This window comes from Pelodiscus sinensis, chromosome 11 (assembly GCF_049634645.1).
Source record: "Pelodiscus sinensis isolate JC-2024 chromosome 11, ASM4963464v1, whole genome shotgun sequence".
NCBI lineage: Eukaryota > Metazoa > Chordata > Testudines > Trionychidae > Pelodiscus > Pelodiscus sinensis.
The window spans coordinates 43,426,619-43,454,232 of record NC_134721.1 but is presented as its reverse complement, the minus strand read 5'-3'; the positions used below and the strand labels follow the sequence as shown (position 1 = coordinate 43,454,232).

The window sequence follows — 27,614 nt, the reverse complement described above, 5'->3', positions numbered from 1 at the left end:
CTGAACGCTCTGCTCTGAGCCATCCACCCTCTGCCCTCAATCCTGCACCCCATCCTCTCTTTATTCTAGCAAAAGAAAAACTACACAGATTGTCTATCAGCATGTTCTGTCTATTGTTCGAATCACTTTCCTTCTTTTATTAATACATAATTGTTTTAGTTAAATTATTGTAATTTTCAAAAATGAAGAAAAAACCATGTACATTTTCCTTTTATTTTCCACACAAACCCCATTATTTCAATTAAAGACCCGAGCAGCGCCGGGTACATCTGCTAGTAGTAAATAATGATGGGTCTGCTGTGGAAATAATGGTCTGAAATCCTTATTTATTATGTGCAGGCTTGAAAATGCATTCATCAGTAGCTAGTGAGCTCATTTAGTAAGCGTAGATACAATCATGAAGAATTACATCTTTATTAGATATCTGCCAGTGCCTATAAGAATTGTTTTAGAGGAGAGGAAACTCTACTATAGTGGGATCCAGCCTTAGAGTCCTAGTGGGAAATCCAGTCCGTCTTTCCCCCGTGGAGCCAAAAGCTGACTTGTCTAGAAAGGCCACTGTGTCAGGACCCTTTAAAGGGAAAGAGGATATCTTTTATATCTGCCTCTGGCTGGTATGTATCTGTTATATGTGAGTCTTGCTGTTCATCTAAATCTTCAAGGGTTTGGATCAGATTTCTTTTTCTGGTACATGTTTGAATTTTGTGCAGTCTTAAAAGAGAGCCTCTCAAGTGATCTGCATGTTTGCATTCAGTTCTCCTTGCCTAACTTTGTGGTGAGGGAATGCTTCACATAATAAACAGGGAAAGATGTTATGTGAAATGTAGTATGTCCTAAGGCTGTTAAAATGCAGTTAACTGGCTAGTCGATGGAATTTCCATCGGCTAGTCAATAGGCACTTCCACATTCTTCCTTTGAAATGTACAAGAGCCCTTGCTGGGGCTCTTGTACATTTCAAAAGAGGACTGAGGAACTTGCCATACAGCCCAGGCGAGCAGGAAGTCCCGCTGACTCTGGGCTGCAGGCTGCGTGCCTGCTTTGAAATGCACAAAAGTCCCTAGCGTGGCTCTTGTGCATTTCAAAGCCATGGAGCCCTGGGTCAGCAGGGGACTCATTGCCCCGCTGACCCTGGGCTCCATGCTATACTTCATGCTTCTAGGAGCCCGGGATTAGCTGGGGACTCCCCAGCTGTTTCCAGGTTCTGCGCCGCACTTCCGCGGAACCGAGGGTCAGCTGGGGAGTCCCCAGGGATGTGGAAAGCCCAGGCAAGTGCCACGCAGAGCCTGGGAACAGCTGGGGAGTCCCCAGCTAATCCCGGGCTCCACGGCAGCTGCCCCTTTGAAACACGCAAAGGCAGCATTTTAAAGGGGCAGCAGAGCCTCGGGGTCAGCTGGGAACTCCCCAGCAGATCCTGGGTTCTGGGAAAATGTTGATCCTGGGCTCCACAGCTGCCCCTTTGAAATGCGGTGGTGGCAATTTAAAGGGGCAGCCACCACACAGCTGATCCGGGATCAGCTGTGCAGTGGCTGCCCCTTTAAAATGCTGCCTTGGGGTTTCAAAGCGGCAGTGCCGCACAGCTACTTTGAAGTACCTCTTCCCCTCCCCCCCCTTGCTGCCTTTATCTCATAAGTCAAAAGACTATCTGATAAGCAAATGCTTATCGGATAGTCGACTAATCTTTAACATCCCTAGTATGTCCCCTTTTCTTTGATTGTTTGGGACATGTATTAGCAGGTACTAACTGTTGTACAGTACCTACCACAACTGTGCCCTAGGAGCTACCGTAATATATCCAAATAACCTTTGGCTGGACATTTTGGAATAGGAAGGTTAATCTTCCACTATTTTTGGATCTATGGTGTCCCTGTGGCCAGCTCTATCACCCTCCTGAGCAATGTAGTTCTATCACCCTAACTACTGACATAGATAGGGTTAGTTTGCAGGAGAGCTTCTCCTGTCAATATAGCTACTGCTTCTTAAGGAGGTGGATTAACTATGTGGATGGGAGAGCTTGTCCTATGGGCATAGATAGGGATGTAAAATTCTGTTTAGTTAACCAGTTAAATGATTAAATGGAGGTGGGCTGGCTGGAGCTGGCTCCCAGTCTGTATACTGGGGGGAAGGGGAGAGTGGCAGTGGAGGGGGACTTGGGCTGCTGGCTCCCATCATGTGTGTGCTCATAGCATGTGGCGGAAGTGGCAACAGGGCTGTTTCCAGCCCATCCCTGCATGAGGCTCTCAGTCCACGTGGGCTGGGAGCCAGCAGTGTCCCAGGTGAGGGGTTGCTCCCAGGTAACTGTTAACCATTATCCTGTTAGGGTGATGCTTACTGGGTAACTGGTTACCCATTCACATGTCTAGGCATTGGAGCATCTTCACTTAAGTGCCCAGACTTGCCCTGAGATTCCTGCCAGTTTCATGCATGACTAGTTTCCAATTTGGTTAGCTCATTAGACATAAGACAACAATCAATCAAAATACATTATGATCAAAGGGACCTATGATACAAGAGTCTTTGAGAAATAGAATTTTCTTCATTCAGTCTCTATTCAGAAAAAAAATTTCTGTTCATTTGAAGGCGCCCAGTGGTCCGTTTGATTTAAAATACTGACAGTTGATCATTTGAACTTTTAGCTAAGGTGCAGTACTTGTAATGTAGACTAAGCAATGTTTCTCTCCATATTTCTGCCTTCGGTTGACTTTCTGTAATGTATATTTGAGGAAGTGGAATGGGCACGGTATGCCTGTGTTCTCCTTTTAAGGTGCCTGCAGTCTAAATAGCTCGGCAAAGTTCTATCTATGTTTTGTTATTTAATTATGACAAAACTATAGTTGAGTTGATAGCAAATATCCACTGGCATCTGTTACCTGTCAGTTTGTCACCACTGCTCAAATACTGGAAGCCTTAACACACATTTTTTGGAGGAGTGGGAATGTCTTTTGTAATCATTTTCTTTCTTCGCTCTTAAGCTACACATCATCATCACCTTCCCTGTAGATTAGCCTAAGTACAGTTTCCTTGAGATCATCTCAGTGCCTGCAACATGCCACAAAAGGCTGTAGTTTACGTTGCCAGTATTTCAAGCCCTATCAAAGCCCTCTCAGGTTAGAAAGTGAGGGGAAAAGAGATCATGTGTATTGAGCCATCTGCAAAATTATGGACCATCAGTGGTTTAGGTGCATTGTGATCAAGTTTGAAAAATGTTGATAGTTGCTAACTAGCTGGAGACCAAAAGATAAGATGAGAGGTGGTATCTTTAGTGAGGCTCAGGGACAGCAACCCCTTAATATAAAGTTTAATATTGTACCTGGAGTGGCAAATGTTTTGTATCCATCTCTTGTTTGCACTAAGTAGGTATCTGATAAACTTGAAGTTATTGCTCTTTTGCTCCCTCCCATTGAAGTTTTTGGAAAGGAGAAAATGTGTCCATGTGATTGTCTCCTCCTTTCCCACCTGGCTGTTCTTGGAAGGCTTGAAGGGATAGTGGCAGAGATCCCTTCCATGCATCACTTTCTGTCTTTAGTCCACTGCAAACAGCTTTCAGAGAGAGCCTTCCTGTGCTGCTTCTGTAAGGCTCCATGGGACTGCAGTGGCAATGTAAAGCTAGTATGATTCTTGTCATTTTCCCTGCTTCCCAGTGGGTGTTGGACAGGAGCTGTTTCTTGAGCAAATTTAGGAATAACAGCAAAGGGACAGGAATGATCTGCCTGTGGAGCTGTACCTTCACCTGTAAAACCCCCCTCCAATTTTGGGCAGGATTGTGGCTTTATCCATCACAGTTGAGGATTTGCATGCACCAGTCCAGATTTGTGTTTGCAAAGTAGGCTTGCATTTGTGTTAGGAATTTGAATGGTTAACTGGTAAGCCTCACTCTTAATAGGTGGAGGCTTACCAGTTTTGGTTAACCAGTGGGGGCTGGAGAAGGTCCCTGCCTGCTGCGGATGGGGGAGGGGAGGCACTGTAGCCCAGCTGGACTGAAGCAACCCTCAGTCACCCTTCCTATAAACAGTGAGCCAATTAGAGGGGATTTTACATCCTTAATTTGGGAGTATACCTGAGGGAAGAATGATATCCCATGGCTTTTTATATGTTGATGCTTTAGATTCCTCCCTCCCTTGCAGCTGCCAAGTAGGTTTTTAAACCATGATTTTATACTTCTTTTCAAGAGTCAGCATAACTGAGTGGGCCAACTTGATAGTTAATCTTTGTTTTTTTTCTTCCCATCTGACTTCCTTAGGCTAAGCCATGACTTCAGGCGCTGGGCATGTGGACTCCAAGGCTGAACTCACTGCTTTGCTGGAGCAATGGGAGAAAGAACATGGCAGTGGGCAAGACATGGTCCCTATCCTTACAAGGTATGCTCTATTAAATAAGCTCTGAGATGCAAACAACAGTGAGTAAAAGAACAGCTTTTGACATGTGGTGACTTATACTGGACGTCATTAAAGTAGCTGATGGGTTATTGGTAGCTTATATTCTTTTTGGCTTAAAAATTGAGCAATGGATAGACTTTATATAAACTGTCTCCAAAATATTTGAGTTTAACTCCCTTAATTTTCTCATCCTCTTGTGCAATTTGGTATTTAGATAAGGAAGAAAAGTTAGAACTACGGCTGAAACTTGTAAAATGTAGTCCGAGGTGGAGAGTAACAAATTTATTCCGTCTTGCTGTAACTGGCCAGATTGTGTGAAGGCATACAAGAGATAAGTAATTGAGATGAATAGAGAGGTTTTTGTGAGCTTGGCTTGCCAATTCCAGCAGACAGTTTTGTAAATGAACAGTGGGGCGCTCTCTCCCATCTTACTCCCTGAATCTCTAGTAGAATCTTCTAATGATCAGGGACTAGTTGCACTTTCTGGATACGATGTTGCCTGTGTGTTGTATGTGTGAGGAGATGCTCTATCCCTTGTCTGTGGCTACCTTGATGAATGTTCTGTTTTGGTGGGAAGAGGTAGTAGCACTGATTCCATCAATCAGCTCAGAGTAGGCGAAGCAAGGTTTGAGGTGACTTACACAGTATCTTCACTAAGTCATGAAATCTAGGATGCAAGAGCAGAATTGTACTTGTTGAAGAGCTTCTGGACTGCAATACTGCCACACTCAGACCTTTAAAAACTATGGGTTAGGCCTCAGAATATCACAAGTTTGTTTTAAAAGTCGTGAGATGTTAAACAATACGTTTAGGGTAATCTAAGATCCTTGTGGGGTTTTAAGATGAACTGGGGATGTTAAATATCGGTTAATTGAATAGTCGATTAACCCAATGAATTCTTATTGGTTACTCAACTATTTTGTAGTCCCCAGGGGTGGGGCCGGCAACCAGTGCACTCCTGGCCCCACTTCCAAGTAGCCCCTTGCCACTCTACACTGCTGCCAGGTGGCAGCTGGTCTGCGAGGTGAGCCAGTTTACGAGCCAGTTTACAAACCAGCTCCCCGTGCAGACCGGCTGCCTGTCATGAGGCTAATGATACAGTAGCAGCACTGAGGGGTGGCCGCAGCCCCCGTCCGGGGTGGGAGCTGAGCTCCCAGACCCGGCACGAGCCAAAACTGAGCTGGACTACCTGACCACCTGGATCCTAATACACTTGAAATGTGGAGCTGCAATGGGGGTAGGTCCCAGACCCTGTGTGAACCAGGACTGAGCTGGGCTGCTGGCCAAGGTGCTAAAAAATTTACTAGTGGGGTGTGTGTGTAGAAATGCGAGTAGTCCAGCATTAACCAGTAAGCTTTTGCTAATTGGTTAATCGACTACACTATTATATCCCTAAAAAGAACACCAGATATTGCCAGATCTGCAAATATTCGAGATGACAACAATGGCAACAGTCTTAGCCCTTGAGGACTCTTGTCAACAAATCCCCAGACTAAGGATGTTAAATTTAGATTAATCAACTAATCGAATAGTCAATGTAACTTGCATCGACTATTTGATTAGTTGATGAGGGTGCCTCTGCCAGCTCTTGCTACATTTCAAAGGCGGAAGTGTCGCGGGGAGCATGGCCTGCAGGGGACACTCCCGCACTCCCCGGCTGCTTGAGTCCCCCACTGGCCCCACACTCCTGGCAGCACTTGGCTTTAGAAATGTAGCAAGGCCCCTTCTCTTGCTACATTTCAAAGGCGGAAGCGCTGCCAGTTCCCTGCTGCTCTCCTGCCCCTTCTCCCTTTGGAGATGGTGTTGGGGGTACCGGCTTTTAATCCAGTTCCTCCCAGCACTGAATCCTGCCTTCCCCCTCCGCTGTGCTCTGCTGCGGCCTCTCTCTGATAGAGGCAGCAAGGTGGGGGGAGGGAAGCGACTAGTCATGTTGCTAGTTGACTGATAAGCATTTGCTTATCAAATAATTTGACTAGTCACTTACATCCCTACCTCAGACACCCAGTTGTCCTAATGCACTTAAATTCATGGTGCTTCAGAGATGTACTTTGTGTCTGTGTCCTCTACATCATCTGTGTCCAAGGGTTTGTCTACACTTGTCACTGCTGCAGTGAGTGTCAATTTACAGGCCTCATGAAGACACACTAAATCAATGGGAGAGTGCTCTCCCATGATTGTGTACTCCACTTCCTTGAGAAGCAGAAGGGAAATAATGGGAGATTATGTTCCGTCAACATAATGCAGTGAAGACACCATGGTAAGTAAGGTGAACTTCAGCTATGCTATTCATGTAGCTGAGGTTGAATAATTTAGATTGACTGATCTCCCTCTGTAGTGTAGACTAGGCCCAAGTAAGTTACCCTCAGAGTTCCCCTTCCCAACCCTGCTTGTAGGACTCAACATGGTAGACTGCACAGAGGATAGAAGCTCCAACACTGTCTTCTAGCTACAGAATCTGATTGTGCAGAAGTTTGGAGTGAGAAGCTGTGAGGATCTCTGTGTTGTCAGCACATTTGCCACTGAATAGACTTACTATTGGAACTTACCACAGAAAGTACTTCTACTGTGCAAACATCTCTGAAGGATCTCAGCTCCCTTACCACACTGATTCCCTGATGGACTTGACTAATTCAGTAAGCATTCACTATTGCAAACAAGGTCCTCCAAGTTAGTCAGCGGACACTGAGCCTTTTGGAAGAGTGGTTCCCAAAGGCTTTGCTTTAGTGCTGTTTGGAGTCAGCAGCTTCAGCAGCGTGGTTTTGGAGAGCAGCTGGCTCTTGCTCCTTGCTCTTGTGAAGGTGATGCCAAAGCTCTGTACAGATCTGGCAGTGACATTTTTGGCTTCAGGCAGATACAGAAATCGTTTTAAGGCAGCTGGTGAAGAGAATACATTTAAATTCAGCTACTGCTAGGTCACATTGCTATGGAAAGCAATAATAGAGTCTCCGCTTTCAGGAGCTCAGCAGCATGGCTTGACTCAATTTTCTGCATTGAGGACAGGGCTTAGAAGTGCTGCAGACTGGCTTCTGCCTAGATTTAAGGGTGTCTCCTGGAGTGTCTCCAGTAGGAATATTAGATGCTCCTCACAGAGCTTGGTTGTGCTCAGTGATGTTTCAAGGCACATCTGACTCCTTTGCATGTTATAGAGGAACTTGTGGTTATGCTTATCAAGATGTGACATCTTTCTGCTTCCTTTTTCCTTCTGAGTTGAAATAGAGAAAATCTTCCAGGGCAAAACAGCACTTTCCCAAGCGTGGTGTTGAAGGCTATACTGAAGCATTATGAAAAACACCCTGAAAAACTAGTTGTTAGCTACAAGCAAACTCCCAAGGTGTTGAGGCTTCAGTATAACCTGTGATAACTACTATAAATGGGCAGTAAAATTAAATAACAGTAAATTAAAGTAGTGATTGGCAGAATCATGAAGAACCGTGTCTCAGAATAGAGTGTCAGAAGGTACAAACCCAATATAAGTGAAGAGGCTGATTAGAAGACAATGTCAATCAGCAAAGTGTTGCTAGAATACTTAAATATGAAGAGATGCAACAGCATCCATTCAAAATCTGGGGGTAGCTGACATGATCTGGTCCTGTATCTACTATGGGCCAGATCCTCAAACCCCTTATATAAGGGGATGCCTAGATGGTACCTAAAGCCACTGGCTCTATACCGCTCACGCTTTGCTATTTCCCCATGCACTCAGAATGGAGCATGTGTTGATGTTGGGGTGTAGCTGCTGTACACTCTGCTACAGTGATCCTGGGCTAGAGGAAAGGCTCCTGGCGGCTGCTGTTGCTAAGGGAAGATAAAGCAGCCCTGCCACTACTCTAAGGCTATGTCTGCACTTTTGCCTGTGTTGGCAAAACTCGTCACTCAGGTTTAAATATTCCCCTTTCCAAGTGACATAAGTTATACCACCATAAGCCTGAGCATACACAGCACTGTATCAGTGAGAGATCTTGTCCTGGCGACACAGCTTATGCTACTTGTGAGAGGTATGGGGTTTTTATCTGACCTGTCCTACACTAGCAAATTAAGTCTGTATGACTCTGTTGCTTGCGATGTGAGAATCCTTCCTGTTGGCATACATGAGTCTTCAGTGAAGGGCTACCACAGTAGGGATGGCAACATGTAGATGACTATATGAGAAACCTATAAACCTGGGCTTATCGGTTAATCTTGCTGACTATGTGCATTTCCCCTCTTGCTTTCTTTATATTGGAGGAGGCGGGAGCACCCCACCCCCGCACTGCTGCCTCTGATAGAGAGGCAGCAGTGTATAGAGCGAGGGGGGCAGGCAGGAGTAGATACGCACAGGGAGCTGGCTCTGTGGACTTGCCTGTCCCCCCTTGCTGCCTCCTACAGAGGCAGCGGGTGGGGGGGGAGGAGGAGGCAGGAGCCAGTGCTGACTTCTTCTCCCTGCACTGCTGCTCCTATCAGAGGCAGCAGGGAGGGGGGAGAGGAGGTTGCTATAAAGCAACCCTGTCTGCAAATTGTCAGAGCTCCTTGCAGACAGAGGCTGCCCCAGCATCCTGTGGAGCAGCCGCTGTCCAAGGGGAGCTTGTAACCCCCATGGACAGAGGCTGCTGCTACCCTGCGCTGTTGCCTCTGATACAGGCAGCTGGTCTGCACAGGAAGCCAGTTTTTAAACCAGATCCCAATGCGGACTGGCTCCCATGTTGCCACCTTGCTCTGCTGCCTCTAATAAAGAGGCAACGCCAAGGAGTGGCAAGGGCTCCCTGGCAGTGGGGCCAGGAGCACACTGGCTGCTGGCCCCACCCCTGGAACGATCAAATAGCCATGTAACCACTAAGAATTCATGCAGTTACATGACTATTCAGTTACACGGTAACATCCCAATACTACAGTGCTGCTGTAGTGGATTATGTGTAGACAAAACCTTAGATCTGATGCCTCAGGCCAGTGTTTCTCAACCTTTTTTTTTTTTTATTAAGTACCCCTTTATAAGTACCCCCATTACCTACAGTTTTCAGACATATACTATTTATCCTACCATTGCAACACATTTGGTTAAACTACTTAATCGTAGCTGGGCAGGCAATGAAATTTTTGGGTGTAAAAAGTAAAAAAATAATAAAGCGCTGTAAAACTTATAACAAATTCAGTTTTTTCCAAATTGCAGTTGTTGATGTACCCCCCAGACTTCTCTTGAGTAGCCTTAAGGGTACCCGCACCACTGGTTGAGAAACACTACTTCAGACCATGTCTCCTCTTATGCTTCCCCATGGTCTCTGTGTTTAGCAGGCACACTCAAGTTATTAATTCCCATGGAAACTATTAGTGTTGGCAGCAGGATGTTCTATATAAAGGTGTCCCTAATTGTACAACTTGCTGTTGCTAGAAATCGAGAGCCCAGATTTGGCAACCTTTCACTTCAAGATGCAGTTTACTTCTCTTCAGAATCAGGCTGACTAGTATCAAACACTGGAACCCCACAGAGTGAAGAATCCTGTGAAAGTGAATTGTCTTTGGCCAAACAAGGAAGTTCTCTTCTCATTACTGATTACCACATTAAAACTTGCTGTTGTGAAACTGCCCAGATTTGGCAAATGAGTGCAGCTCATGATGGGGGAATGGAACAGGTGCTTTTACTCCTTTCTGGTCTTCCTCAGCAGCACCCAACATATACTGAAAGGTGCTGGAGACAGAGTGGAATCCTGCAGCAAACTCTGGGGAAAAGCCCCCGGAAAAGAGAAGTTCATCTACTCCCTTAGGAATGAATGCAGCTGTTCGGGGAATTGTAGGCAGACGCTGTGGCTGCCTCAGCGAGACCTAAATTGTGGGGATGCCATGAGAATAAAATGATTTTGCCAAAGGCTTTGAATTTCAGATCTTGACCTTATCCATGTATCTTTCTACTGGAAAACCTCAGAAAAAGGACACAGTCATGGTGCACTTAATGCCAGGAAATGTGTTGGTCTTCTTTCATTTGTAAAATAACAATCAGTGTCTCTGACATAGCATTTTCTACTCTCAGGTACCTCTTCTGCTCTTCCAGAGGAGCAGGAACATAGGATTTCTTATTGCTGTTCACTTGTTATGGTTGGGGTTTTGCCTGGAGCTTTAATGTCCCGGTTCAGTCAAGGGGGATGCACAACTTTAAAGTTGCTCCCACAGCTCTCCTGCCTGGTGCAGATGAGCAGTTACTCTGAGGTAGGGCTCTGTGGGCGGGTGACGGCTTTAGTTGATCCTTATTCCAGCCCTACAACTACTGACTAATTGTCTGAGGAATTGAGCAGGACTACATCTCTCACTGTTATTTCAGGTGGGTGAGGAGAGGGAAGAAATCAAAAGGTATGCCCCTTGCATCTACAGGGTGAGCAGGGACAGGGCTGCAAAGCCTTCTCCTGTGACATTTAGTCTCCTTTACCTCGTATAGTATATGGTGGGGAGATATCCCTTTTCTTTAACCTGCCCTCCAACCCTCTGCCTACTTCCCGAGAGCAAAAATAATAAAGCCCCCTGGTCACATCTAGGCAAAAAACAATCTGAAATGCTGTGCAGGGGAGGCTGCAGTGGGCAGGAGTTTTCCTACCTGATGTCTCATAGGCCATCAGAGCCAGAGTTCTGAAGTAGTGTGATAGCAGGATGGTTGCATCCTCACTTTATGAATCGTATCGAAGTGATTCAGCAGGATGCGCTGCCTCTTTCAGAGGAGGAAAAAGTGCTTTCCTTCCATTGCTTCTCTGCTGAGTCCCAGCTATCAAGTTGTGTCATTGCAGCATGCTAGCCTATCATCTGAACATTGATATGGGGTCAGTGTTTTGGGAAGGCGAGGCAGGCATCCTCTCTGACTCGCTGATACGTATCCAGTGGATGCCTGGAATCTTCTGGTGAAACACTTTGAATGGGGATTGTTGGGTGGTTTATAGTATTTGGCAAATAAACTGCTTAGGAGCTGTCCTTTGGGGAAAGAAAAGCCTTGTGGCATGTTGATTTGATTTTTTTATTCTTTTCCCTCCCTAGAATGTCTGAGTTAATTGAGAAGGAAACTGAAGAGTACCGCAAGGGGGATCCAGACCCGTTTGATGACAGACACCCTGGTAAGGCCTGGTGAACACAGTGCCTTGTGTGTGACCCCTCTCTGTTTCAGGATAAAATTAGTCATTCATATATTTAAAATATACATACACAAATAACCTGAAGTTTCCCCCTGCTGGTCAAGTCCTCACATCACTACTTAGCTTATTAATCTTGGTTTACTGTTTTGTGACTGGGCATTTCTGATAGATCTATCCTTCAGGCAGCTTTTCTGGACTTAGGGACTAATTTGGAGGCACCTTTCTTGGACATTGTCTATACTACAAGCATGGCAGTGTGATTGATATGTTGGCATAGTCCCATAGCATAGATGAGCACTACAGCAATGTCAGGAGTTGTTCCATCACTGTGGGTACGTCTAGACTACATGCCTCTGGCGACAGAGGCATGTAGATTAGGCTACCCGACAGAGTAAAATGAAGCGGCGATTTAAATAATCGCCGCTTCATTTAAATTTACATGGCTGCCGCGTTGAGCCGACAAACAGCTGATCAGCTGTTTGTCGGCTCAGCGCGATAGTCTGGACGCTCCCCTGCCGACATCAAAGGGAGTTGTCGACAACCCAGGTATGCCTCCTGGGATGAGGCATACCTGGGTTGTCGACAACTCCCTTTGATGTCGGCAGGGGAGCGTCCAGACTATCGCGCTGAGCCGACAAACAGCTGATCAGCTGTTTGTCGGCTCAACGCGGCAGCCATGTAAATTTAAATGAAGCGGCGATTATTTAAATCGCCGCTTCATTTTACTCTGTCGGGTAGCCTAATCTACATGCCTCTGTCGCCAGAGGCATGTAGTCTAGACGTACCCTGTAAGAACACCTGAGCCATGGTAACTAGGTTGGTGGAAATATTCTTCCATTGGCCTAGCTGTGCCTACACTGAGGGTTAGGCTGGCATAGCTGTGGTGCACAGTAATGTGTATTTTTCACATGCCAAGTGCCAGAGCTGATGAGAAGAGAACAGTGGATATACGGGGTCAGACCAGTGGTTCATGTAGTCCTGCTTCTTGTCTTCAGGCAGTGGCCAATGCCAGGTGGGTGCATCAGAGGGGGTGAACAGAATGTGGCCCCTGGCTAGCCTTGATTTGGCTCACGGGGAGCTGGTGCTTGTGCTCCAGCCATGCGGCAGGGGGCTGGAAGGGGAGCGGGATGGTGTGCCAAGGCTTGGAGACCCGCTGCGGGGCTGGTGTTGGCTTCTCCCTCCCTGCAGCGTGGTCAATCTTGAGTCTCATGGACCAGATCAAGGCAAGCCAGCCCATGTGCCATAGGTTCCCCATTCCTGAAGCGATCCATCTCTTGTCGCCCATTCCCAGCTTCTGGCAAACAGAGGCTAGGGATACTTCAGAGCACGGTTTTGCATTCCTGCCTATCCTGGCTAATAGCCATAGATGGATCTGTCCTCCATGAACTTATCGAGTTCTTTTTTTGAACCCTGTTATAGTCTTAGCCTTCACCACAGCCTCTGGCAAGGACTCTCTGTTGTGTGAAGAAATACTTTTGTTTGTTTGAAACCTGCTGCCTCGTAGAGGTTGAACTGCTCTGGTTCAGCAACATCTGTGGTCCTGTCTGGGGGTGAGGAGCCTAGCGATCTGCTGACAGATCTCCTTCCTTCAGGACCAGTCGGATCCCAAGGGTGCCAGATCAGAAAGGCCCAACCTGTAATTACATTGGGTGACCTCTAGTTCTTGTGTTATGGGAGAGAGTATCTAACGCTTTTCTTTATTTATTGTTTTTTGCACATCCGTCATGATTTTCTACACCTCTATCATGTTCCTCCTTGGTTGGGATTTTTCAGCTTGGAACAGAGACAGTCTCCTCTCATATGGAAGATGTTTTAAATGTAAACCTCACCTGGGTCTCTGGATTTCCAGTTTGGAAGAGGGGAGAGATTACAGTCTGATCTCATAACCCTCTAGTGGCTGGACATAGAATAGCACTGGAGTCATAGAGAATAGGTCTGTCAGTATTTGAAGACTGCAAAAATGGCTCCTAATGGCATTGAGTGAAAATCCTTTACACTTGTCTGGCCTGGAGATACTGTTTTAGGGAGGGGGAACTCTTGGGGACTGGGAGTGTGGAAGGAAAAATATCTCAACTGCTACATGTCTTAATTCCCATGATTTCTCTTGTGCAAGATTGATCCTGCTAATTGGGGTATCCCACAGCCAATTTTGCTGTGGCATGACCGTGGTTTTACACTTCAGTGTTGGCCATGAAGCTTAGAGCTCATTAGACATGCCATTTAGAGAGGTCAAGTTTCCCACCCGACTATTTTCCTTTCTCTGCTCCTCCATTCTTTTTTATTGTAATACATTGTTGCTTTAGCTAAGGAGGTTTGAATGACTAGCTCAGCTCCTTCTTTGTGCTTTGCTAGGTCGAGCAGATCCAGAGTGTATGTTGGGCCATCTACTGAGAATACTTTTCAAGAATGACGACTTCATGAATGCGGTAGGTTTGCCCTTTGTATTTATTAACAGAATTATAATTGTCAAGTGATGACACTTCCCTGTTTCCCATGTTGTTTGTCGTTATCTGCCCTGGGTTGGTTAGCCTCAGTGCCTGTGGTTTTTGTTTTTAGTCCAGTCCACACTGGAGTTTTTCTACTGTTAGGAATATTTCTTTCAAACACTGGTTTTAAAACAGGGTTAAATGTGATTTGCCTTTCTCTATTAAAATGGAGGAAAGGAAGTTTTCTAAATGTAAATCATCATGCCTCTGGTATAGACATTGTAGCTTTACAGATCAGTTCAGGGTGGGCAGTGTAGAAGAGAGAATTTTATTTGGCTGAGAAAAAATAAGGTGGTAGGACAGCACACCTCTTCTCTGTAACATGAGAGGGGAAAAGTCACTAGGCAGTTGACTGTGCGCTCTCTGAAGCCATGTCTATGCTATCGGTTATGATGGCATAACCGGTGTTGCTCAGAAGTGTGAGTAGACGACCTTCCTGAATGATATAAGTTACACCGAAATGAGCGCTATCCACCCCAACATTTATGTTGGCAGGAGAACTTTTCCTGTCAGCTGAGAGTCTTTACCAGACATGCTGCAGCGGTGCTGTTGCAGCATTGTGTGTGTGGATAAGCCCTAAAGTGTGGGTCAAGTGATTACACACTGACACCACTACCCGTGTCTTCCCCTTTGCTCCCATGAAATCTGAGGGCATGATTTCACTGTGCTGCCCTGTTTTGGGCCAGAGTTACTCCTGTTTTTGACCTTCTTCCCTCAGCTGGTGAATGCTTATGTGATGACAAGCAGGGAATCCCCATTAAATACAGCTGCCTGCCGACTTCTTCTAGACATCATGCCTGGACTGGAAACTGCTGTTGTCTTTCAGGAAAAGGTACCATGTATAGCAAGACTGTTTATAAAAATTTGAGGTATTCAGCATTTTAGGAGCGCCGACGCTAGTTTTGAAAAAATCCATACAGATGGAAATCTAAAATGCTATTTCTGGGACATAATCTCCACTAAATTTTATTTTAATGTCTAGTTTTAAAAGAACACTTCAATAGTTGTAGTCTCGTTAAGCTAAACTAACGAAACCCTCAGGTACTTCCAGGCTGCTAATTTGTGCTGAAGGCCGATTTGCATACTCCTATAGTAGAGGAACAGGAACCAAAAAGTTATCTGTTTTGGGAACTCTTGCAACCATAGTGTTCTGAATATACTTTCAAGGGACATCAGGAAGATGCAGCAGTGTGCTAGCAATCAGCCCGTTTGACACTCTAGTAAGGATATTAAGAGGCGAGTAATTGGGTAATCTTGTTTTGAAAATTGCTGTGCCACCTTGTGGATCTGTGGATTCCTGTGTGATTGAATGCTGGGAAAGACCACACTGAGAGTGCCACGTTCAAGGCAGAGTGCAAGAAATAGGGTAGACAATCCCCCCAACTAGTAGTTATTTTATAATTAGATCCACCAATTCGGTACCACACAACTTCTGTATCACCACATGCAAGTGCTAGATCCGTGGGTTCTCAAAGGGTGGAGCACCCTTGGAAAAAAATTGGTGGGTGTTTAGCACCTTCTGGCAGCCAGCTCCTCTCCACCCCATAGCATTTTCCACCTGCAGGTAGCCCTGTTGATCAGCTTCTCCCAGCACTTCTCACCTCCTGCAGATCAGCTGTTCTACACTGTGTAGGAGGCGCTGGGAAGAGGGGGAGGCCTAAGGATGGTGTGCGCTGGGGGGGGGGGGAAGTGTTGAAACTAAGTGGGAAGGAGGCAGTACAGGGGTGGTGAGAGGAAGAGGAGGTGTAGGAGGTTTGGTGGGAAGGGGCAGAGTGAGGGAAGGCATAGGGTGGAGCGAGGTGGGAAGAGGAGAGGTGGGGCCACAGAGGAAGGGATGGAGTGGGGTAGAGTCTGAGCCTGGGACACAGTAGGAGCTGAGTACGCCTGAAGCAAGGAGGAAGCCGACACATGTGACCACCCTAGTCGACAAGAAGTCAAACACAGTCCCCTTTAGGAATTCCAGCCCCTGGCTCTGACTGGCTAACTAAGTCTGATCTAGTGAGAGGTTATTGAAAACCTTTTCCACCAGGGTTCTTACTGATCCCAAAAGCTCAAAGACTCCCAGATCAGTATGTATCTTAATAGATCTTTGCGGTCATTTGTGTGTATATGTTCTGTCAGGTTTGTAGCAGTCATGGAATAGACTGGTGGCTTGTGAAGTGTTTCTGGTGACTTCCAAAAGGTTGGAACATTCCTCAGTCCATTATTCAAAATGCCTCTCTTAATTGTGAATCCACAGTCCAGGGAACTGGAGCAGGAAAGAGGCAAAAGAGATGCCACAGATCTTATATTGACTTACATTTACTGCCCAGAGCACCCACACCTGCATGAGCAAGGTTACTGGCCCAAGCTGGAATTCAGGGTCACATGAGCATATTGCATGCCTTTACATGTTTTGCTGAATTATGTTGTCATTGAGCTATCTGGACAGGATGAATTTCTTCCATGTCCCATTGAAAAAGTAGAGTGTCCTTGGTAGGTCATCAATACATAACTGTCTAGCCCAATGTAAATTTTATTTGTGGGGTATCACCCAGGAATACGACACGTGTTTAAGATGCATGTACATAGCCAATATGCATAACTTTAGGTGCAGAATTGATGCATGCAGAGAAACCAGATAAGTATACTTAGCAATATCTGCATGGAGCAAAATATTTAATAACAGGCTCTTCAATATAGCAGAGAAAGGTAAAACATCCAGTGGCTAGAATTTGAAGCTGTACACATTCAGGGTAGAAATAGTATCAATTTATAACGGAGAGAAATTAAGCATTGGAACAATTTACCAAGGGTTGTGGTGGATTTTCTGTGTCTGACCATTTTAAAATTAAGATTGCATATGTTCCTAAAAGCTCTGTTCTAGGAATTTTGTGGAATGTCTTTGGGCTATGTTGTAAAGAAAGTCAGGCTAGATTAGAAGTGGCCAAATTTACTGACACTCTGAGCTGCAGATGATGATCTTCAGAAGTTTGAGCCCCGGGTGGATGGCAAGCGCAGGGTGGAAGACCCAGGCCCTGCCAAGCACCTCCCATGATTCTGAAGCTCCTAGGCTCTTACACACTGGGCAGTCCCACCATCCTGCTGCAAGGCAGAAGTCCCAATCCTCCCCTCTGGTAGGTGGAGAACAGAGAGGTCCGGAGGGCTCTATGAGCTACACTTCAACTGTAAAAGAGCCAAACTGCAGTTTGGCCACCCTTGGACTAAGTGATCACAATGGTCCCCTTATGGCCCCAGAATCTGTTAATCTATGAAAAACAAAGGGCTGGGCAACAGCCAGTCTGTAGAACTTCTCTGTCATTCTGTAGAACTGAGGCTTTGTGCATAACAGTTTAAATCGCAGCTGCGGTAGTGGCGCAGTGGCAGTGCTTTAAATGGAAAGCGTGGCCAGGGCATGGGTGCTGGGGGAGAGATCTCCCTGTGCTCTATGTAAACCATCTCTGAGATGGTTCTGTAACTTAGTGTGTGTGTGTGTGTGTGTGTGTGTGTGTTCACACCTCTGAGCCAGAAAGTCACAGCACTGTAAAGTGCCAGTGTAGACTTGGCCTAAGTCTATGTTTACGCTACAGCCTCTGTCAGCATAATTTATGTTGCTTGGGGTGTGAATAAACCACAGCGACAACAGGTGCTTTTATTCCCAGTGCTGTGTCTGTGGCATGGCTTCTTCTAGTGGCAGAGCTTCTGCTGTTTGTGGAAATTGTTTTATTATGCCATTAAAAAAGCTCTCTTCCATCAGCATAGAGAAGGGGTCCCCAATGTGGTGCCCCTGGGCTCCATGGCGCCCATCGGGGCATTTATGTGCACCCGCCTAGTGACCAGGGCCAGCCTGAGCCATTCTTGTGCCCTGGGCGCCTGGTGCCCAGCACGTGCGTGGCCCCAGTCCCAGATGCCCGGCAGCCCCAAAAAGTTGCGGACCACTGGCATAGAGCATCTTCACCAGACCTTCTGCACCAGTGCAGCTACTTCGGTAGCTGGTAAGACAATACCAACCTCTCGAGGTGCTGAGGGTTAACTAGTTAATGTTTGTATAAAAATCTATGTAAGTACTACTTGCGATATTATGTACTACTGTATTAAAATTGTCACTAGTGGACTTGAGGCCAAATTGTGTGTGCCTTCTCTATGTGATTGACCTTAATAGGAAATTCTTGGTATCCGTCCTGTTAGAACTTAGTACCATTGATCAATACAAGGCTCGTTTAGTAACCTATAAGCCCTTCATAAGTAGGGTTCTATTTGATATCTGAATTTTTTCCAAAAATAAAAAAAATCAATAAATGTTAATTTTTAAATAACATTTTCAAACATACAGATTCTCTGTAAACTACACTGTATGGGCATGTCTAAACTACTTTTTTTTTTTTTTTCAAAAGAGCATATGCAAATTCTATCTTTCGAGGATCTTTCAAAAGTGAAAGTAGTCTGGACTTGTTTTCCTGAAAAAAAAAAAAAAAAAACCCACCCTTTTTTTGGGGGGGGAAACCCTGCGTAAACTTCATTTTTTTTTTAAGGAAGAACAGTTTTTTCAAAAGGGTTTTTTTTACAGGGAAAAAAATGCATCCAGACTACTATCACTCTTGAAAGATCTGCTTTCAAAAGTGAGATCGGAAGAAGATATGCAAATTCCCGCAGAATTTTCATATCCTCTTTCAAAAATTCTGTGTAGTCTAGACATAGCGTATGTCATTGTTTGTGTGGTGGTTACTTTTGCCATTATTAGATATTTTGTTTGTTCTTGGAATAATATGGCCCTCTAGTGGACAAAGTATTTCACATTTCATCGTTTTTAAAGATTAATTGAAATGGTCTTAAAACATTAGTTAAGCAGATGTTAAAGATCTAAACTTGAGAGCATGTGTCTGTAAATAATTCACTAAAATAAAAAATAGACAACATTTTAAAAATCTGCTCTATACAAATCTTGAGAGCAGTTAATGATTTTGCAGATGCCTAATTATTATTACTCTGTATTGTAGTTGCTGGGGGTAGGGGAATTCCAATTATGCATCAGAATCCCATAGTGGTAGGTGATATTGAAACTTTGTGGTCTGCTTTGGGGTCAGTGATAATGATTGTTTCAAGAAAAAAGCAGGATCTTGTACTGTTACTTTTCAGTTCTTTGTCTAGCTTGGCTCTTATATATCAGCTATTTTGTTCAAACAAAATTAGGGTGGTATTCCTGCTTAAAAGAAAAAATCTTTTCTTTCGTGGTGAAATGACCAGAATGCTTTCACGTGTTTCAGTTGCACCAAATCATTCGGGTTTTAGGGCCATGTTGGGCATCCTTTATTTTCATTGGTGACTGATTGCTTTTGTGGATAATTCTGCTGGCGTCAAAGAGTTTGCTTGTGTAAGTAAAGGGTTCACAATCTGGCTATAAAGAATAGTGAGATTTCTTGTTGAAGCAAAGCAGGGTTGGCCAGATCCTGTTTCATTATACTATTGTAAATCCAAAGTAATTCTTCTGTGATCAGTGGAATTGCTTTGGGTTTACACTGGCGTAACTGAGAAGAGAATTAGGCCAGTTAGCTGGTTAACCTATTGTGCTGGTTTTTCTGGGCAATAAGCAAATCTTGATCCTAGAAATGTAATGTAAATTGTTGGTGTGCAACATGAATAATGGGGAGTAAGGAGATCTGTGCCTTAATACAGTTGATGATTGGGGGAAGAAGGAGGAAGACTTAGTGTCTGAATGGTTTCTTTGTTTTGCTTTAGGAAGGCATAGTTGAAAATCTATTTAAGTGGGCCCGAGAGGCGGATCAGCCATTGAGAACGTATGCAACTGGATTGCTAGGAGGTGCTATGGAAAACCAAGATATTGCTGCCAACTACCGGGATGAGAACTCCCAACTGGTAATGTCCACATGAGATGCTTTCTCTTTTGGAAGCAGAGCATGAAATTATAAAACCTTTTTCATTTGCCTGGTGCTTCTGATGTTTATGAACTTTTTAGTAGCTCTGCTAGCAAAACTGTAGAAATAATCACCTTTTGCTTCATTCCTCCCCAAAGGCATCTTTTTAATAGTACATTTTGTGACCCAATTTCCTGTGTTTTGTGGGTGGCATTTTCGGAAGTTCCTATGGGAGCTAAGAACACAAGCACCATTGGCTGTCGGTGGGAGCTGTGCTCCTACCTCCGTTAAGTACTTTTGAATATTCCACTGAGTCCATAGCTGTCACATGCCAAAGCTTACATAAAGGACTCAGGCTGTAAAATGCAAGGCAGAGCATCAAAGAAACAACTTCACGTGAAATAACAATGTTTTTAATATGAAGCCTCTTTATCACTTCATGTAATGTGTCAGCAGGCAAGTGGCATAAATGTAGATCCATATGGGACAGGTAAAATTAGCTCCCATACGAATAGAATACATCAGTGCATGAGCAGGATTAAAATTCATTCTTGCACAATTGAAGTGAAACTGGGGCTTGTGGGTTTTGTTAGACCTTCAGTCAAGCTTAAGAACATAAGAATGGCCAAACTGAGTCAGACCAAAGGTCCATCCAGCCCAGTACCCTGTCTGCCGACAGTGGCCAATGCCAGGTGTCCCAGAAGGAGTGAATCAAACAGGTAATGATCAAGCGATCTCTCCCTGCCATCCATCTCCACCCTCTGACAGACAGAGGCTGGGGACACCGTTCCTTACCCATACTGGCCAATAGCCATTTATAGACTTAACCTCCATGAATTTATCTAGTTCTCTTTTAAACCATGTTATAGTCCTAGCCTTCACAGCCTCCTCAGGCAAGGAGTTCCACAGATTGACTATGCGCTGTGTGAAGAAGAACTTCCTTTTATTTGTTTTAAACCTGCTGCTCATTAGTTTCATTGGTGGCCCCTAGTTCTTATATTATGGGAACAAGTACATAACTTTCCCTTATTCACTTTCTCCACACCACTCATGATTTTATATACCTCTATCATATCCCCCCCAGTCTCTTCTTTTCCAAGCTGAGAAATCCCAGTCTCTTTAATCTTTCCTCATATGGGACCCATTCCAAACCCCTAATCATTTTAGTTGCCCTTCTCTGAAACTTATATGAGGGCAATAAGATATTCTCTGTCTTATTCTCTATCCCTTTCTTCATGATTCCTTACATCCTGTTGGCTTTTTTGACTGTCGCTGCACCCTGCATGGACGTCTTCAGAGAACTATCCATGATGACTCCAAGATCTCTTTCCTGATTAGTTGTAGCTAAATTAGCCCCCATCATATTATATGGACTTCTTCATACAGGAAGCCATTATGGCTGAAGTACCTTCCCTTTTGCTTGATTAGAATTCCTTAGGTTTAAATATTGGAAGCAGATTTTCAGGCTCAAATGCAGACCAACAGCTTGCTTGATACCATATGCTAAATAGCATGAGAAGACTTACAAATTTGGTAGCTTTTTTTAAAGGCCAATCTCTGGAGTGGGCTAGACGCACTATTTGGTTGCTACATAAAGTAGTGGATGCACTCTGACTTGCTTCTTTGCATGACAGGTAGCTTTGGTTCTTCGACGGCTACGGGAGCTACAGGGTAACGAAATGACCATGAAACAGGAAAACAAGCGCCCGAGTCCTCGGAAACTGCCTTCAGAACCTCTGCTGCCTCTGGATGAAGAGGCTGTGGATATGGACTATGGGGAGATGGCAGTAGATGGGGAGCAGGAGGAAGTTGCTGGGGATATGGATATCTCCTTTCATCTTGATTCAGGCCACAAGACCAGCAGTCGAGTGAACTCTGCCATAAAGCTTGAAGATATGGGACTTAAGAAAACCAAATCAGGGAAACAGCATGAAAGAGACAGCTTCCGGAAGGCCAAACAGAAGCTGGGCTTCTCCTCTTCAGAGCCAGAGAGGATGTTTGTTGAGTTATCCAACAGCAGCTGGTCAGAGATGTCTCCATGGGTGATTGGCACCAACTATACTCTTTACCCTTTGACTCCTGCCATAGAGCAGAGACTTATTCTGCAGTACCTGACCCCTTTAGGAGAATACCAAGAGGTGAGCATATGGGGGGAGGAAACGGACTGAGTTTCAGTTCTTTTGATGAGGCTTTTGTATGGTGTAGGCTTGGCAAGATTTGCTCCTCTTCACTAAGTGTTGGTGAAAGTTGAAACTCTGAAATCAGCTGGCACAGATTAGTGGCACTCGACATGGCTGTAAGGATCAGCTGTCCCAATCCTGTGACAGTGGCAGGAGCTCTCTGCAGCCCTTCTGTCACAGGTGTAAGTGAGTAGATCCGAGACAGCGGAGCTGCAGAGCATGTCTTTTGCTGCTTCTGTGCTGGTGACCCTTGATTTTTGGGCATCGCCAGATAGGGGGAGAAAATGTGGTCTTGAGAGGATGGAGCAGAGATCCCTGACTAGGACTCCAAGTAGGAGGAGCCCTTGACCATGAGGGAGACCATCCCACTGCAGTCACAGACCTGCTCTCTCGCTCGTGAATTGGAAGTGCAAGGGGGGGACTCTGCTTTGCCCTGCCAAGACCGCAGCCTTCCTCATATTTTGTGCCTACAAAGATTGGGTGTCGCTGGCCCTGGGGGCATGCAGGGTGCTCTTTGCAGCTCCGTGGTCGTTGCTTAGCTCCCTCACTCCTGCATCAGTGAAGCTGCAAAGGGCAACCTGCATGGGAACCAGTGACATCTGATCTTCACAGGCCCAAGGTACAAGGGAGTCTGTAGTCTCCTAGCTAAGAAGAGTGGAGGAGGGTGAGGGGGAGGGAGAGTTCTGATGTCTGGGTTCCCCATGCTGCCAACCAGAGCCAGGATTGGCGGGGTGGGGGAGGAGCTGGAGCAGGAGTCCAGCCCCTGCAGTCTGAACAAGCCTTCTGGATAGTGAGACTATGCAAGGTCTCTGAGACTTCTCCAGTAGCTAGCTTGCTATGCTTGCTCTGTCTCCTCTCCTCTGCCCATATAGCCCATCTCCGCAAAGTGGGGGAGAGGACAGGGCCTCGGGTGCATGAGAACTTTCATTAAGAGTGCCTTAAGAGAGCACGTGGCATCTCAGAAACTTCCCCAGCAGCCAGCACATGCACCGTCTGTCTCTCTCACACAGTCTGCCTGAGTCTCACTCTGGTCTCACAACACAGACTTGTGATGTTGTTACTGCTTGGTACTTCCTGCAGTGCACACGTATTCTCTGTCATTTTATTCGTGTTTTTGTTTTTTGACTGGTCTGTGCATTTCATAATTTTTATTTCTCTCTCAGGGTTAAATTTAATTGTTGAGTAGTGAGTTCTAAAATGCCTAACCTGTTCTGGCTGTTTTTTGTTTCTACTGGTGGTGCACATCTCTATGTACCTCTGTGTACATAACAAAATGTATTCCAGGCCTGGATAGAAAAAAATGAGAGAACTTTGCCTCTAGTAGAGGAAAATTGGGAGTTTTGGAAGAGTGAAAAATAAAACAGGCCTTTTAAATGGTATGAAGTCTCTCACTTCTCACTGTTTTCAGCTGCTCCCTATCTTCATGCAACTTGGGTCAAGAGAGCTGATGATGTTTTACATTGACTTGAAACGGACCAATGATGTGCTGCTCACCTTCGAAGCGCTAAAGGTAAATAACTGTCGTAGTGCAATGAAGTTGTGTGTTGAACTGTGGTGCGTTGAACCAGTTCTTATGCAGACTTGAAGACTTCTGAGGTGAATGCCCATCTCCTTCAGTCATTGTGTCCCAAGGTGGCCTGAGATTGGAAATGGAATCAATTTGAATCAGATGCTTACTCACTCCCCGTGCAAGGACAAAGCAAACAATAAGTGGGAGAGCCCATTTCCCCTTTATCATATGAAATAAAGGAGGAGTGATTTCTAGTGGTAAGAACAAGTGAATAAATGTCCAGTGCATGTTCTAATCATGGCACTACTTCTAATTGGCTGTGTGACTTTGAACAAATCTCGGAAGCACAGTTGGGTTAAGTTGTGTAAAATGGGGATTCTTTCCAGCCATTAGAAAGTGCTTTGAATGTTAAGATTCTGTTCCCTCTGAAGAGACCCAGAATGACTGTTTTGGGAGGAGAGGGGGACTGCTTAAAGGGCTAGAGCAGTTAACGGGGTGTATGCCTCTAAAGTAGGATAGATGACCACTATACAGAAAAAAAGAATCTGCATGGGGCAAAATCCCCAAACGCGCTCTTATGCTGCTCCAGTGACACCCTGGGTAGTCCTCCTAACTTGGAGAAAGACTTCATTGTGGGTGGAGCGTACATGTCCTTCCCTGCCACTATTTGCCTGTGTTCTCTGCAGAGGAGAGGGAGCATAAAATCCTCTTTCCTCAGAAACCCTGATGTTTGCTGCTGTTGTCCGATAGCATTACGGGGCTGCTCTGTTGCCTATCACCTGAAAGGCATCACTGAAGGGTAGCGACTTCCTGCTTAGAAGCTCAGGTGTTACATCATTGGACTAAGGATGACCTAAGTAATTTCTTATTTTACTTTAAGTGGCAGGTATTATGATGGAGAAGTAGTTGTTCCACCGTTAAGGTTGTGTAACAAAATTCAGTTTTAACAAGAGCCTTTCAACCTTTGTTTTGTAAAAAAACTCGAATTTAGATGGCAGAACCTAATATATAAACTTTTGAGTATTTAAATTTTTTATAGTGATTTGATGGAAAAATCAACAGAGAATTTTAAGGTTTTTTTTTTTTTTTTTTTTTTTTTTAAACGAGCATACCCTTTTGGCAATCTTTTCTGGATTGTCTTATTTTTATTTGAATCCCCTTTCCAAGAAATCTAAAACACTCTGGACACTGTCTTTTTTCCGTGTTGTTTTTCCACATATGCAAATTGCACAGGTAACCGATTAAAAACAGATGTTTGTGTGTAGCACATTTTATAACTGTAGCTATGTAGTAACTCTTCACTTAACATTGTAGTTATCTTCCTGAAAAATGCAGTTGTAAAGTAAATGTTAAGCAAATCCAATTTCCCCATAAGAATTCATGTAAATGGAGAGGAGGGGTTGGTTGGTTAGGTTCCCAGGATTTTTTTTTGCCAGACAAGAGACATTATACACATGCATTGTATCAGTTTTAAACAAGGCATTTAATACTGTACTCAGCAGTGATGATTGTGAGGCTTGGTTGAGGTGAAGTCAGGGTAGAAGAGGCTGCTCCTCTTGCTGAACTTTCCAAACTCAAAAAAAGACATTTAGTGTTTCTTGTTTTGATTTTTTTTTCTTGGACATTTCTTTATAACAAGTCATTACATGACCAGCTCCCCTAATCACTTTTGGGCTACGTTCTCTGTCTGGATCCTCACCACTAAGGATTTCCAAGCCAGCTTCAATCATTTGGAAAGCTTCAGAAAGATTTGGTGGTCAAATTTTGATGGGTTGATTGTTCTTTTACTACTTGGCCCTCCATTGCTCTCATCCTCTCTAGTTGCAAAAAACTCATCAAAGCCTGCTTTCCTCTGGCCAGGATGAGGATATCTTTCTTCATAGTGAGGACAGTATCTCTTAAATCCTTTGAAGTCATTGATACATTCCGGCCATAAACTTTCTCCGCACACCATTCATGCATGATGTCTGAGTAACTTCAGCATAGGACTTGCCGATGTTATTGATGCATTTGAGAATGATGATGTTGCACTAAAATTGCTGAATTACAGACTTGCCTTCCTCTGATGAACTGGTTGAAAGTATGGCGTAAGTAATACACCTTTAATGCAGCAATGATTCGTGGGTCCATGGGTTGGATGAGTGATGTGGGGTTAAGTGGCCGTTTTGGCACAGTTTGTCCAGGTTGTTTGGATGAGTTGGTGCATTATCAATAACCAATAAAATCTTGAAATCCCGAAAAGGCATGGATAACTGGAACTGTTTTTTATTAGATCCCCAAATGACCAAAATGTATTCCTTTGAAAATCCCTTGAGCATGTGGTAGTTTGGATGGTATACAATCAGCTGTTTTGTCTGCACGTCTCCAGCAATATTACCACCTAGAAGCAAATTTAGGTGACTTTAGCTGCTTTAAATCCAGGTGTTGTCTTCTCCTCTTGGGAAATGCATGTCCGCTCAGGCATCCTCTTGCAATAGAGGCCTGATTCATTGAAACTGATGGCTTGTTGAGGGGAATAGCTTCCTTCCTCACTTATTTTCTTGAGATAGTTGGGAAATGATGTAGCTGCTGCGGTATTGGCACTGGCCACCTAACCAGTCATGTTGATATTGTACAGGTAGTAGCACCTCTTGAAGAGAGGGTGAATTAAAATGTTGTGTATTCAGGTGCAAGACGGCAAGGTGATGCCATAGCTGTGCACCCCCACAGCTGCTTTGCAAGTGCCTGGTGGCCTTAAGTGGAGGTGCTGCAAGTGTTTGACAGCACATATTCCTGAGCAGGGAGGACAGCGGCGGCTGAGCAGTAAAGCGATGGTGAATCACTGGGGGGTAGCGTGCATATGATATGCGTTTACAAACATACATTAGTAGGAGGTGGAGGTGCTTCCGCCTTATGCCTTTCAGGCACAGTCCACTGCAGATAGTGGGTAAGGAAGTTGAAGATGCCATGTTAGGTTAGAAAGTGTCTTGAGTAGCAGCATCTTCCCCCTTTACGACTCCAGTATTGTACAAACACAGGCGCTGACTTTGCCAAGGGTGTGGTAGGAGTTGCTCAACACCCACTTCTGCCCCCACTCCAGACCTTCCCCCGAAGACCAGCCTTCTCCTGCCTCTTCCCACCCCCACTCCACTCCTTCCTCTGAGCACACAACACTTTCGCTCTTCTCCCCAGCCTTCTGAATGCCACAAAGCAGCTGATTGTGGCAGATGGGACGATTGGGGAGGCACTGATCCTCAGAGGCTGCCAACAGGCAGGAGGTGCTAGAGGTGCTGATGATGGGGGAAATGATCGGAGGGCTGCTGGCCCCGTTACAAGCCCCCATAAGGATGTTCTGCTCTTCTGTAGAATCCTGCCAGCCTTGGAGAAAGCAGCTGGCCAAACGATGTTATAAGTGAGCTTTGCACAACTTTAAACGAGAATGTTCTCTAATGGAGCAGGGATGTAACAACGTTAACCAGGAGGATGTTAAGTGAGGAGTTACCATAAGTGGAAAATTTGTACGCTACACTAAACTCACTGAATTTGATGACACACTTGCCCTGGCATGAATACTTCTGCTCACTTGTGAGGGCAAAAAAACCACGGGAGTGAGTCTTACAAATACTACTGTAGCCTATGGAAAAGTTTGCCTGAGCTGGGAAAGGAGACCAGGGTTTCAAATTTCTACCCAGCTTTATTAACTGAGGCTATGGACGCTAATCTAGAAGGTAGGCAAGGAAGTCCTGCACCAATGCTGTATTTTTAAATACTCCTCTTCCACCACAGCTAAGTAATTAACAGACAAGAACTACTTTTGATGGCAGGTAAGGTTGCATCAACAAAACCTTAAAAGCAAGGAAATGTGAAGTTAAGGGGAGAAACACTTGTCTATTTCTTTTCACTTTTGTATTGTCTATCATAAAGTGGATTTGCAGGGCTTTATTTATCTGCATCCGTGGATTTTTGCAGATATGGATAGACATTTTGTATTTAGAACCCTGCAAATTTGCGGATATGTTTTTTATCCACGACGATCCACGGCTCATTTTTGCAGATATGGATGCAATACAAATTTTGTATCTATGCAGAGTTCTATCCATAAAGTTTTCACTTGGATCTCCAGTGGATGCCAAAGTGCAGTATGTACCTCAC

General features: G+C 44.8%; 1 protein-coding gene across 5 annotated transcripts in view; it reads left to right on the top strand.

Moving 5' to 3' along the window:
- The window catches only part of DCAF1 (DDB1 and CUL4 associated factor 1), a 100,231-nt gene that overhangs the window by 13,421 nt on the left and 59,196 nt on the right, over positions 1-27,614 (top strand). For all 5 annotated transcript variants that reach the window (XR_012906544.1, XM_075939459.1, XM_075939457.1 and 2 more), the window contains 7 exons: positions 4,238-4,355; positions 11,361-11,437; positions 13,808-13,881; positions 14,660-14,773; positions 19,657-19,794; positions 21,428-21,931; positions 23,382-23,483. Coding sequence is in view for 4 of the 5 variants with exons in the window: in XM_075939459.1 (XP_075795574.1) it covers positions 4,246-4,355; positions 11,361-11,437; positions 13,808-13,881; positions 14,660-14,773; positions 19,657-19,794; positions 21,428-21,931; positions 23,382-23,483 (1,119 nt within the window). In the remaining variant the exon portion in view is untranslated. The remainder of the gene's footprint in view (positions 1-4,237; positions 4,356-11,360; positions 11,438-13,807; positions 13,882-14,659; positions 14,774-19,656; positions 19,795-21,427; positions 21,932-23,381; positions 23,484-27,614) is intronic.